The sequence below is a fragment of the Natrix helvetica genome (genome assembly GCF_964273705.1).
Source record: "Natrix helvetica genome assembly, chromosome: W".
Lineage (NCBI taxonomy): Eukaryota > Metazoa > Chordata > Lepidosauria > Squamata > Natricidae > Natrix > Natrix helvetica.
Window position 1 is genome coordinate 64,489,307 of NC_138555.1, and position 13,588 is coordinate 64,502,894.

A 13,588-nucleotide genomic window follows, 5' to 3' on the forward strand; every position below is an offset into this window, starting at 1 on the left:
ACAGGGCCCACTGGACCGCGAACATTCCTTTTCCCAAATGGGCCAGTTGCGTTTGGTCCCCGTAAGCTTCCTCAAGGTGTAGGCACATGGCTGTAGGGCTCCTTCATTGTTCTTTTGTAAAAGGACTGCAGCCACTGCCACATCACTAGTGTCTGCCTGAAGCACAAATGTTTTAGTGGGCTCTGGATGTTTAAGTACTGGCTCTTGTGCAAACAAGTACTTCAGATGCTCAAAAGCTTGCTGACACGCTGTCGTCCACACAACCAGGCTTCCCAGTCGAGGGTTTGTCGTGAGATGTTTTGTATGTAACAGATCTGTTAGTGGAAGGGCCACTTGGGCAAAGGACAGAATGAACTGGCGTTAGAAATTGGCAAATTTCTGTGTTCCACACAGATGGCGTTAATCCCCCGGAAGTTGACACAGGCGTAAACAGCCATCATTTTTCTCCTGGAAAAGAATGGGTGCGGCTACCCTTGATCTAGCTGGCTGAATAAAGCCCCTTTTCAAGTTCTTTTCTATGTATGCCCTTATTTCTGCTAGCTCTTACAGGGTCATGGAATACATTTGGGGCTTTGGCAGTTTAGCCCCAGGGAGTAGTTCCAGGGCACAATCCGTGGGGCTGTAAGGGGGCAAAGTATCACATTCCCATTCGCTGCATACATCCTTTAAGTCAGCATATACCCAAGAGAATCGCTCCTCCCCAGCTGTATGTACCAATGGCACTGTATCTTGTAATCCCACTGGCCCCTGGGCTGTGGTTTGTGTCTCGTGAGGAGGGGGGTCAGGGCCGAGCCCTATTCTGAGATGCTTACTACCACCACCCCACCATATTGTGGGGCCCCACTTGTCCAACCACGCCAGACCTAGTACAATCTTTCTGTGACTTTCAGGACCACTACAAAACACAGGACCTCCCAGACTTCCGGTTCCGGCGGCTACGGCGACGGGCAAGTCCTTTGCCCGCTCCCGCTCTCCCGGTGGGCTTCCCCCGCTCTGGGGGGGCACAGGACGCCCCGGAGAGGCGTCCTGCCGAGGGAGCGGCTCGCGGAGGGCCCTGGCATCGGCGGCGGCTGGTGGGGGCTTCTCCGCTTCGCTCTAGGCACCGGGGAGCAGTATCGGAGGGCGCGCCTGCGTCTCGCTCCATGCCGATCGGACAACACACTATTGAAGGAAGCAGCGGCGGTATGGTGAGAGGCTTCCTTTCTTCATCCCCTTTCTTTTGAATTGATGGACTTTTCAGCGATTTTAAAAGTTAAGCTTTCGGACTCTTGCTGGAGGTGTGGCTAGAGGGAGGGGGATTTCCCCCCCCTGGACAAGCGGCTTGAGAAGATTTTCCTTCCTCCCCCAGGGGAAGGAGGAGGGGGGAGAGCCAACTAATGATGCCTCACCCCTGTAAAAGTGACTTTCATTGGATTTAGTTCCAGAATATATGGGTGAACTGAGAATTTTCTGAACTTTTTAAACTTTATTATGCCTCTGAGCCCAAAGCTGGCAGGGCAAGATGGCACACTTCCGTTCTCTTCATGAACTGTGAAACCTGACTCCACCTTTAAAATTCAGGCTTCCGGTCTTTGTCTCCGTGTCACCCAGAAGAATCTCTTGTGGATTGCTATTTTTTGAACTTTCTGGAGAGAAAATTTTTCTCTATTGTTAGACTGACTAAAGAAACTCCCATCTGTTTGGATCTTCTGCCTCCTGGACTCATCTGCCTGCTCTACTTCTCCAGCTGTCCAGTCTCTACACTGACTGATTTCTCTGTCTTTAAACTATGTCTCCAAAAAGACCACCACCTGGAAAACCTGGCTTTGCTACCTCTGCACCAACATCTGCAACATCCAGTCCTGCTACACAGTCAAAGATTACAGAACTGATGCAACCTAAGAGCATAGAGATGGATTTGCAACAAATGCTTCAGCAACTCATACAGTGCCAGGAAGAAATTAAGAAACAATTAAAGGAAATGAAGGAAGAAATTAAAGAGAATCAAGTCCAAATTTATAAGAACTCACAGAGACTGGACCTTGTGGAGGGTGGGGTGGCGGAGGCGAGGGGGGGGTAGAAGCTCTGCAGAAGGGTAACAAAAGAACTTGATATCCAACAAATGAAAACAGAATTTGAGAGAATGTCCTTTTATCTTAGATTTCAAAATGTTATAGAAGTAGATGGGGAAAACATAAGGGACATTATGACTAATATCTTAGCTGAATATATACACAAAGATAAACAACAGATGGAATGGGAGATAGACCTGGTCTATAGAGTGAATTCAGCATATGCCAGAACACACAATGTACCCAGGGAGGTCCATATCAAATTTCTTAGGAAAAGCACAAGAGACCTAATTCTGGGTGTACAAAGGGGGCAAGCATTGACATATCACGACAGGGAGATAACCATCTTGAAGCAGATCCCAAAAAAAATTAGGGAGAAAAGAAAAAATTATTCGCAATTGGCGAATAAATTATACCAGAAAGGGGTGTGGTTTAGATGGTTGATGCCTGAAGGGATGTTGATATTCTGGGAGGAGACAAGAATCAGAATCAATACACCCATAGAGGCTCAGGCCTTTATGGAAAAAAATAAAGCGAACCTAGAAAAAACAGAAGACTCTTCAACGGTCACACAGGACACGGGAGGGGCCGGAGCTCTGCCAGCGGGGGGAGAAGGGGCAACACCAAGAAAGCTCAGATCACAAAAATGAATAAGAAAATCACACTGTTATATGCGAAGCTGCACTGGTGAGGGGGTCCTTGCCATCTGCAAGGACCGGGGGGAGGCTTTCTTCTCCGGGGACCCTCGTGAGGGTGCGTGCGTAGCACGGGGGCACCTGGCTCAAAAACAACTCGACACCATGAAGTTCTCGAGGTGGGCGCACACAGATTGCTCCGTCCGACCCCTTTTATTAGGAAGCTTACACAAAGAAGTAACATTCTATTGGTCAGAGAGCCAAGCATAAGCATAGATAACTACTGCCACATATACAGAAACATAATACTGCACATAGCTTGTTCATGGTCATATGATTTACAGGAAATCTTGTAAATGTTCAGGAATAGAAACTTATAGAAAAACGAAACTTATCTTGTACTTGGGCCTAGCTTCAATCCAGGCCAGTGATTGCTACAGTTATAAACAAACCGAAAGTAATAATGAAATTATATCTAGATTATATATCATAATATGACTGTCTGTAATAAGCTGATTGAAATTTCTTCTTAGAATTAATATGCTGATTTTATATGATTTTGTATTAATGTTTTATACATAGATGTATCTTATGAGTTTGGAGGGAGGGGGCGTCTGCCACACTTGCAACTGCCAAAATTTGTATACCATTCCACCTACCCTTTTCCTTATAAATGTTTTAAAAAAAACCAATAAAATTTTCTGAAAAAAACAAAACAAAACAAAACACAGGACCCCCTGATGGGGCCCTGTCTGCAATATACCTCCTGATCAGTTACATGAGTGGTTGGTTGGCCCCCCAATAACGACCCGTCCATCTGTTTGAAACGGATCGGCCTAGCCAACTTCCTGAGGCCTACCCCCAGACTATCAGCAACTGTGGTGACCATTAAGCAAGGAGTGCACCCTGAATCGATCAGGATTGTAAATTGTTGTTACCTGGCCGCTTCCACCACTACTGGTATAACAAAAGGTTTGATCGACCTTCTTACCATCAGATCGGAATCCTCCTCCCCGTCACTTCCACTGGTGTTGAGCATATCACCCAATGGGCTGGAGTCAACGGGTATAGGAATTGGTTGACTCACCCCGTGTGACCTCTCCTGTCCGACCCTTCACTCTTCTTGGCTGTCCCCCTTTTCATGCTTGGGGTGCTCACAGATGATCTAGGGTCGGTCGCAGGGCACTTTGGCGCTCTATGCCCTGGCCTCCCGCATCGAAAGCATGTTATGAGTGGCCGGACGTGTGTTGTCTGTCCAGCTGCCGTTGGGAAAGGAGGTTTCACCATGGGGATCTCTGTGAGTTGTGGGGTTTTAGGGGCAAAGCCAATAGGATGCGTTTGTGGTGGTCTTTGTCCTCGTGTGCCCTACTCCCTTCCCGGCTTATTCTCGCGGAACTACATAGCTAATTTCGTGGCAGCCTGGAACCATGCAGTCAGTCTAGGTGGCAACCCTCTGCAGATGCAGGCCTGGCATAGTGTTTGGTCAAGACCAGCCTTGAAGTATTGCACCACCAACCTCTCTGGTCAGCCCCTCACTTTGCGGGCCAGACATTGAAACTCTCCGATGTATTTGGCTACTGGCCTCCCTCGTTGTCTTACAGCCAGCAACTCCGCTTCCACCTGCTGGGTCCTGGTGGTATCTTCGAACCTTTCCTGCAGTGACGCCAGGAACAGACCAATGGCCATCACCATGTAGCACTGCAACGTGTACATATGACCATAACGGTCCATGTGATTTAACACCTGGCCTAAGAACAGGACCGCTCTTCCTGGGATACCGTCAAATGTAGCCCGTGTTGCCGGTGGGTCCCAGCTGTAAAGTTTCCTAACGATGCCATTTTACTTTACTTTTTACTTTTATTTAGACTTTTATACCGCCCCCTCTCCCCAAAGGGACTTGGGGCGGTGTACAGTCAGATAAAACACATCAATAGATAGAAAATACAAACATAAATACAAACATAAAAGAGGAGGCAATAAGAAACTGTACAAAAAGCAAAGCAGTTAAAAACAATATTTAAATAACCCTGAAAATACCCAATTAAAATATCTGCCAGGAGGTAGAATAAGCTATGAATGGGCCAGGCCGGCTAAACGGAACAGGTGAGTCTTCAGTTTTTGTCGGAAGGAGCGGAAGTCGGTGGTGGTTCTGATATCGGGGGGGAGGTCATTCCAGAGGGTTGGGCCCATCACAGAGAAGGCTCTACTCCTAGGCGCCGCCCGTTGGCATTGCTTAGTGGACGGCACCCAGAGGAGTCCTTCCCTGTGAGAGCGAATCGGTCGCAGGGAAGTGTGTGGTAGGATGCGATCCCGCAAGTACCTAGGTCCTGAGCCATGGAGCGCTTTAAAGATGGTAATTAGCACCTTGAAACGCACCCGAAAGACCACAGGCAGCCAGTGCAGCTCGTGCAGGAGCGGTGTTACGTGGGAGTACCTAGTACTCCCCATAATAGCCCGCGCGGCTGCGTTCTGGACTAGCTGCAGTCTTCGAGCGCGTCCCAAGGGAAGCCCCATGTAGAGGGCATTGCAGTAGTCCAGCCGAGACGTCACCAGTGCATGAGTGACCGTGCGTAGGGCATCCCGGTCCAGTAGGGGGCTCAATTGGCGCACCAGGCAACCCTTGCCACGGCTGCCACATGGTCATCCATTGACAGCCGGGCATCTAGGAGGACGCCCAAATTGCGCGCCCATTCCACAGGGGGCAATTGCTCGCCCCCTATGGTCAGTGATGGAATCAACTGACTGAACCGGGGTGCCGGTAGCCACAGCCACTCAGTCTTGGAGGGGTTGAGCTTGAGTCTGTTGTCCCCCATCCAGACCCCGATGGCTTCCAAACACCGGGTCATCACCTCGACAGCCTCGTTGGGGTGGTCTAGGGTGGAAATGTACAGCTGCGTATCATCAGCGTACAGATGATACTCCACCCCAAAACCACGGATGATCTCCCCCAGCGGCTTCACATATGCGTTGAACAGAAGGGGCGAGAGGACCGACCCCTGAGGCACCCCACAAGTGAGTGGCCTTAGGGTCGACCTCTGCCCCCCTGCCAACACACATTGCGTCCGGTCGGAGAGGTAGGAGCCGAACCACCGCAGAACGGTGCCTCCAACTCCCATCCCCCCCAGCCGGCGCAGCAGGATACCATGGTCGATGGTATCAAAAGCCGCCGAGAGATCTAATAGGACCAGGATAGAGGAACAACCCCTATCTCTGGCCCTCCAGAGATCATCGACCAACGCGACCAAGGCCGTCTCCGTGCTATGTCCGGGCCGGAAGCCGGACTGGCGTGGGTCTAGATATTCGGATTCCTCAAGGTGTCGTGGAAACTGCTGTGCCACCACATTCTCTACAACCTTCGCTAAAAAGGGAAGGTTGGAGACTGGACGATAATTAGCTAGCTCCAACGGGTCAAGGGAAGGCTTCTTGAGTAAGGGCCTCACCACCGCCTCTTTCAAGGCGGCAGGTAATGACCCCTCGCTCAAAGAGGCGTTCACCAAGCCCAGTAGCCAGCCTCGTGTCACTTCCCAGGATGCCAGTACCAACCAGGAGGGACACGGGTCCATTAAACATGTGGTCGGTCGCAGCCGTCCACGCAACCTATCCATAACTAATTCATAATAATCGAGCCAATGTTTTATTACAAAAACCAGTGATTTATTAACAGCTTCATTAGGCATTATTCATTAGGCAAGATTTATTTGTAGCCATTTCTTTGCTTTGTTTATCTGCTTTTGAACTTTACCCCTGTTCCTTTCCTCCCCATAGTCTGTGTCATAAATCACGTTACCCAATAGCTACACACATCTCAAACCAGCTACTGTAATCTGAGATCTTGCTCCGCCGACGATATGCATGGAATGTCAACATGGAGAGTTGACATCCAGCTCTCCTCACTTTTCAAAAGAAATCTCTGCAAGCAAAAACAATTTGACTAGAAGTATAGTATTCAATGCTACGTCCTCCCCCCAGGCTTGTTTGGATTTTTTTCATGGAATCTTTCTATAAGGCGATCAGCCTGGATATTTCTACTCTTTACCCAAGATGCCTCTGACAAGGGGTAGCCCTTCCACTTGATTAAGTACTGGAGTTGTCTCCTGTGCCACCTCGAATCAAGGACGCGTTGCACTTTATAATGGGTTTGGCCCCCTATGACCACAGGGCCTGGGGGGGGGGGCAGGACAGTGGTCTCAGAGTGGATCCGACCACGGGTTTTAAGAGGCTACTATGGAATACCGGGTGTATCTTCCCTAGCAGTTGGAGCAGTTTCAATTGCACTGAGACTGGGTTGATTATCTTTACTATGGGGAATGGTCCCACAAACTTTGGTCCCAGTTTCTTGCTAGGGAGTCTTAACCTCAAATATTTTGTGGAGAAGTAAACCTTCTCTCCCACTAAGAATGGTTGTTGTGGAGCTCGGTGTTTATCTGCCTGTTTCTTATAGGTTTCTGCTGCTTTAGCTGGCGCATTTTTGACATTCTCCCAGGTTGCTTTTAGCATTGACATACAGTCAGTCAAGCTGACTGAGGAAGGGGGATCCCTTGGATACTCAGGCATTGGGACGAAGTCCATATCACTCACTACTTTGAACGGTGTTAGTCCTGTGCTACTGTGAATAGTATTATTGTACGCGACCTCAGCGAAAGAAAGGTCTGCCCAATTGGACTGATGATAGTTCACGTAGCACCTTAGGTACTGCTCTACCATGGCATTCAGTCTCTCTGCCCCCCCCCCCCATTGGTGCTCAGGTGAAAAGCCAAGCTAAGGCCCTGGGATGACCCAATGGACCACAGGAACTCCCTCCAGAACTTAGCCGTAAACTGGACCCCTCTGTCTGAGATAATTCTTTGAGGCACTCCATGCAGGCGGTAGATTGGCTACAGTTTGGCCAGCTTGTGAGCTGAGGGTAGTCCACTGCAGGGTATGAAGCGTGCCTGTTTGGAGAATAGGTCTATTACAATCCAAATCACCGTGTTTCTCCCACTTTTTGGCAACTCTACTTTAAAGTCCATTACGATCTCCTCCCATGGCCTCGTTGGCTCTGCTACTGGCTGCAGCAATCTGGGTGGTGTTCCTGGTCGCCTCTTTACTTTACTTTACTTTTATTCATATTTATAGACCGCCCCCTCTCCCAAAAGGGACTCGGGGCGGTGTACAGTCAATACATAAAAGATACATAAATAAATCAATACTTAGATATTTAAATACATAGATAGTTAGATGCTTAGATGGAAGAGGTTAAAAGAACTGTACATTAAAGTAAAGTATTTAAAATATAGTCTTTAAAAAGACCCCTAAAAAATACCCCAAAGAGTTAAATTTAAAATGGTTCCCCAAAAATACCAATTAAAATATATCTGCCAGGAGGTAAAAGCTATGAGTGTGCCAGGCCAGCTAATCGAAACAGGTGAGTCTTTAGTTTTTGTCGGAAGGAGCGGAAGTCAGTGGTGGTTCTAATGTCGGGGGGGAGGTCATTCCAGAGGGTTGGGCCCATCACAGAGAAGGCCCTACTCCTAGGCGTCGCCCGTTGGCATTGCCTGGTGGACGGCACCAGGAGAAGTCCCTCCCTGTGAGAGCGAATTGGTCGCAGGGATGTGTGCGGCAGGATGCGATCCCGCAGATAGCTAGGTCCTGTGCCATGGAGCGCTTTGAAGATGGTAATCAACACCTTGAAACGCACCCGAAAAACCACAGGCAGCCAGTGCAGCTCGCGCAGGAGAGGTGTTACGTGGGAGTACCTAGTACTCCCCATGATGGCCCGCGCGGCTGCGTTCTGGACTAGCTGTAGTCTTCGGGCACGTCCCAAGGGAAGCCCCATGTAGAGAGCATTGCAGTAGTCCAGGCGAGACGTCACCAGCGCATGAGTGACCGTACGTAGGGCATCCCTGTCCAGTAGGGGGCGCAATTGGCGCACCAGGCGAACCTGGTGGAACGCCCCCCTTGCCATGGCTGCCACATGGTCATCCATCGACAGCCGGGCATCTAGGAGGACGCCCAAATTGCGCGCCCGTTCCACAGGAGGCAATTGCTCGCCCCCTATGGCCAATGATGGAGTCAACTGGCTGAACCGAGGTGCTGGTAACCACAGCCACTCAGTCTTGGAGGGGTTGAGCTTGAGTCTATTGTCCCCCATCCAGACCCCGACGGCTTCCAAACACCGGGACATCACTTCGACAGCCTCGTTGGGGTGGTTTGGGGTTGAAATGTACAGCTGAGTATCATCAGCGTACAGATGATACTCAACCCCAAAACCACGGATGATCTCCCCCAGTGGCTTCATATATGCGTTGAACAGAAGGGGCGAGAGGACCGACCCCTGTGGCACCCCACAAGTGAGTGGCCTCAGGGTCGACCTCTGCCCCCCTGCCAACACACATTGCGTCCGGTCGGAGGGGTAGGAGCCGAACCACCGCAAAACGGTGCCTCCGACTCCCATCCCCTCCAGCCGGCGCAATAAGATACCATAGTCGATGGTATCAAAAGCCGCTGACAGATCTAATAGGACCAGGATAGAGGAACAACCCCTATCTCTGGCCCTCCAGAGATCATCGACCAACGCGACCAAGGCCGTCTCCGTGCTGTGCCCGGGTCGGAAGCCGGACTGGCGTGGGTCTAGATATTCGGATTCGTCAAGGTGTCGCGGAAATTGCTGTGCCACCACATTCTCTACAACCTTCACTAAAAAGGGAAGGTTGGAGACAGGACGATAATTAGCTAGTTCCATCAGGTCCAGGGAAGGCCTCTTGAGTAAGGGCCTCACCACCGCCTCTTTCAAGGTGGCCGGTAGGGACCCCTCACCCAATGAGGCGTTCACTAGGCCCAGGAGCCAGCCTCGTGTCACCTCCCAGGATGCCAGTACCAGCCAGGAGGGGCACGGGTCCAGTAAACATGTAGTGGGTCGCAGCCGTCCACGCAACCTGTCCAAATCCTCGGGGGCAACAGAATCAAACTCCTCCCAGAATGGTCTCTCAAGACTCGCTGCTGACGACTCCCCTGGTCCAGTTAAGGGGGCCCATCCACTCCGGATCTGAGCGATTTTATCCTGCAGATATTCTCCAAACTCCTCTGCTCTACCCTGCAAAGGGACTTCCCGCGGCCTCTGTAATTAGAGGGAGCGGGTTACCCGAAACAGGGCAGCAGGGCGGTTATCGGCGGACGCAATAAGAGCGGCGCAATGTCTACGTTTGGCCGCTCTTAATGCCACAAGGTAAGTCCGTGAATAGGCTCTTACCTGTGTTCGATCAGATTCGGAGCGCGAGGACCTCCACCTGCTCTCTAGGCGTCTCCTATGGCGTTTCATCACCCTCAGGTCCTCGGTGAACCAAGGAGCCAGGGTGGTTTTTTGCCGTAGGAGAGGCCGCAAAGGTGCAACCCGGTCCAAGGCCCCAGCAGCCGCCCTATTCCAGGCGGTCACTAGGTCCTCCGACCGAGAGCGGGTCAGGTCTACAGTAAGTGGCCCAAGCTCCGTCTGGAATCTATCCGATTCCATCAGGCGCCTGGGGCGGTACCAGCTTGGACAGTCTGGTTCCGCCTCCCCGCGGTGGGGGGTAGCGCCAGGGAAGTCAAGCCGGAGAGATGAGTGATCTGACCATGACAGGGGGGTAATAACTACATCCCCTATTCCCAGATCACTCGTCCACTGTTCAGATACAAAAACAGGGTCCAGCGTGTGACCACCCTCGTGTGTGGGGCCCTGAATTAATTGGGTCAGGTCCATGGCCATGAACTCCCGAGCCACCTCGGACGCTTCCCCCGTCGACGGCAGGTTGAAATCCCCCATAACCATAAGTTTGGGGGTCTCAACTGCCGTTTCTGAGATCAGCTCGAGGAGCTCGGGCAGGGCTGCTGATGCATAGCGAGGAGCCAAGTATACTATCAGCAGACCCCACTGCCTCCCTGGGCCCCATTTCACACCAAGGGACTCACACCCGGATATCTGAGGTACAGTGAACTCCCTTGGCTCCAGATCCTCCCGTATAACTACCGCCACCCCACCACCCTTACCCAGGGCCCGGGGCTGATGGAATGCACAGAAACCCGGTGGGCACATCTCCACGAGGGGTTTTGATTAAAGAAAAAAATACAAATGCCTTCATTTCTACTTGGAAACCGCTTCTGGACTTGAGGTGGAAAAAAATGAAACTTTGATTTTGGGTTTTACCAATTGGATAGATTTGTTGTTATAAAAATGGCTACTTTATATTTTTATGTAAAAATAAAAAGTTGAGATTAGATGTTAATGCCTTATTCTACTACACCAAAGGAGTCAGACGTCAATGCCTTTTTTTTTCTTTTTCCCCTTGCTTTCCCCCACTTTTTTCTTCCCCTTTCCCTTCCCTAATTTCCCTATTTACTTTTGTATTCTCTGTATGCCATATTATAAACTAATAAAAAATTGAATGTAAAACAGAATGATCCCATGGTCAGTGGTTTTGAAAGCTGCTGAGAGATCAACTAGAGACAGGATGGATGCCCCCATTCCACTCCTGCCAGAGATCATCCGGAAGCACAACCAATGCCATTTTCATCCCATGTCCAGGCCTGAATCCTGACTGAAAGGAGTCTAGATAATCCTCTTCATCCAGGGTCCTCTGAACTTGCTTCACAACCACCTTCTCCACAACTTTCCATTAAAAATGGAGGTTAGACACTGGATGAAAATTGTCCAGTATGGTGGGATCCAGCGATGACTTCTTGAGGAGGGGGCAAACCAATGTCTCTTTTAAGGGATGAAGGAATCACCCCCTCTCTCAAGGATGAATTAACCACCACCAGAACCCAGTCACATGTCCCTCCAGGTAGCCTTAGGCAACCAGGTGTGGCGTCTAAGGAGCAAGTAGCCAAGCTAACAGTCATAAGGACCCTATCCACTTAATCAGGCCCAACTGATTCAAACTGTTCCCAGATAACAGGGCAAGTCTGCCCTAAGAATCTCCACTGGACCTGTACCAAGGCCATCTAACTGGGAACATGTTCCAGCGATTTTGTCTGACAGTTATTCCAAAAATTCTTCTGCCCAGCCAGAAGGGCTCAGGTCACTCAAAACAAGGCTGCCAGACAGCAACCTGTTGACACGAAGGAGGAGAAGTGTTATTTTGCCACCCTTACCTCCACAACATAGGCCTTAATAGCAGCTCTTAGCCATGTTTCATTAATTTGGTCCTTCATTGACCTGCAGCAGCACTCTAGATGTCTTTTCTCCCATTTGATTTGTTGGCTGCAACAGGATCCATGGGAAGGGAGATGTCTCATGGGCAAAATCCAATCCAAGGCCACAGCCACCCTCTCAATCCAAGCAACAACTAAGATCTCTTGTCAGACCATGCAGCAGACCCTCAGGAACAACTCCCAGCTCCCTCTGAACCCTTGCAGGTCTATCAGTTGCCGAGATGGATCAGTCTAATAGGTCCTGCCTCCTTGTGGCAGGGAGCAGCGGCAGAGAAGTACAGACTTTAAAGTAAAACTGTCTTTCCAATCGACATTGCATCCTACAAATTGTTTTTGTGTAGTTAAGAATTATTTACATCCATTGCACAAATGGGGCATTAAATAACTGTTATTATACAGTACATTGTAGCCATTTTAGGAATATAATGTAATTCATATATATGTCACTGTTAATGTGTGAATTTAGGCATTTTATAGAATCCCTAGGAAATCTATAGAATGCTTAATATTTCACACGTCTCCTAGGCATTCTATGCAATGCCAAAAGGCAAACCAGCAAAGTATAAAATACTCTTGCTAAAATGCTGTTCTAGTCCTTTTGTTGCAACAAGTAGGTCAATACTGGTCTTTTTCTCTCTTTTTTTAAAAAGTAAGAAAGTCTACTTTATTTTGCATGTCTTCTTTCATTTTCATATACGTCTTTTCATGACTCTCTTTTCATACTTTGCCTAAATAGTTCTTGTCATTCTGCGTAATACCTAGGTATTATATATAATGCCTAGGGAAAGTATATAGCATATTAAAATAACACAGACGTTTTATACTTTGCCTAAAAATGTAACCACATTCTATAGATTTCCTAGGCATGCTATACAATGCCAGCTTTTCACACATTGCCACATTTACATACATACATACCAGGGGTGGGTTCTGGCAGTCACTACTGCCAGTTTGCTCATGGCTGCACCCGGAGAACTGGTTCGGGGGCATGGCAGGCCTGGGTCGCTGCTGGTTCCAGCGACCCAGGCCGCCAAACCACTACCGGTTCAGCCGAACCAGTCCGAACCGGTAGGAACCCACCACTGATACATACAGTATATACACACACATATGCACAGTATGTATGTAAGTGTGTATGTATATTTATCTGTCTGAACACCATGGTTGATAACAGGCTGATTATGGTATACAATTGTGGGAATCTGTTTCAGCTTTTGAGGCTTTTTGATATAGGTATTTCTGTATGAATGGGTCATACAAGTAAACATTATTTGGTAAGCTGTACCTGTAATAATTGTTTCACATTCTATATCTGTTAGTTTGTTAGCTTCCAACATGTCAGACAATATGTGTTGTAAAATCTAAATTTATATTACAGAAATGGCCTTCAAACTTTCCTACAAATCCTAAAGCTATTGAGTATACCATTTTAAAAATGGTTAACATTTTTAAATAGTAATTTGACACTTGTGTTGTTTTTTTTCATTCACAGCATATAGCACTTTCTATGTTGTTGGGTTAATATTATCCATGCAGATACCTTTTGTTGGATTTCAGCCAATTAGGACAAGTGAGCACATGGCAGCTGCAGGTAAGAAAAAACAATGTATTGAAAATATGCACTATGAAGTTATAATTTCCTTTTTTAAAATATAACTTTATTAAGATTTTAATAAAGAAAGAGAAAAGCTAACAGAAACTAATATTTAGAATAAAGAAAAAAATGAATGTGTAGAA

At 48.5% G+C, this 13,588-nt stretch overlaps 1 protein-coding gene across 4 annotated transcripts in view; it reads left to right on the forward strand.

Annotated features, from left to right (window-relative positions):
- Nucleotides 1-13,588, forward strand: part of LOC309400792 (dolichyl-diphosphooligosaccharide--protein glycosyltransferase subunit STT3B) — a 238,717-nt gene that overhangs the window by 171,520 nt on the left and 53,609 nt on the right. For all 4 annotated transcript variants that reach the window (XM_081969460.1, XM_081969459.1, XM_081969461.1 and 1 more), the window contains exon 6: nt 13,344-13,442. In XM_081969460.1, the coding sequence (XP_081825586.1) occupies nt 13,344-13,442 (99 nt within the window). The remainder of the gene's footprint in view (nt 1-13,343; nt 13,443-13,588) is intronic.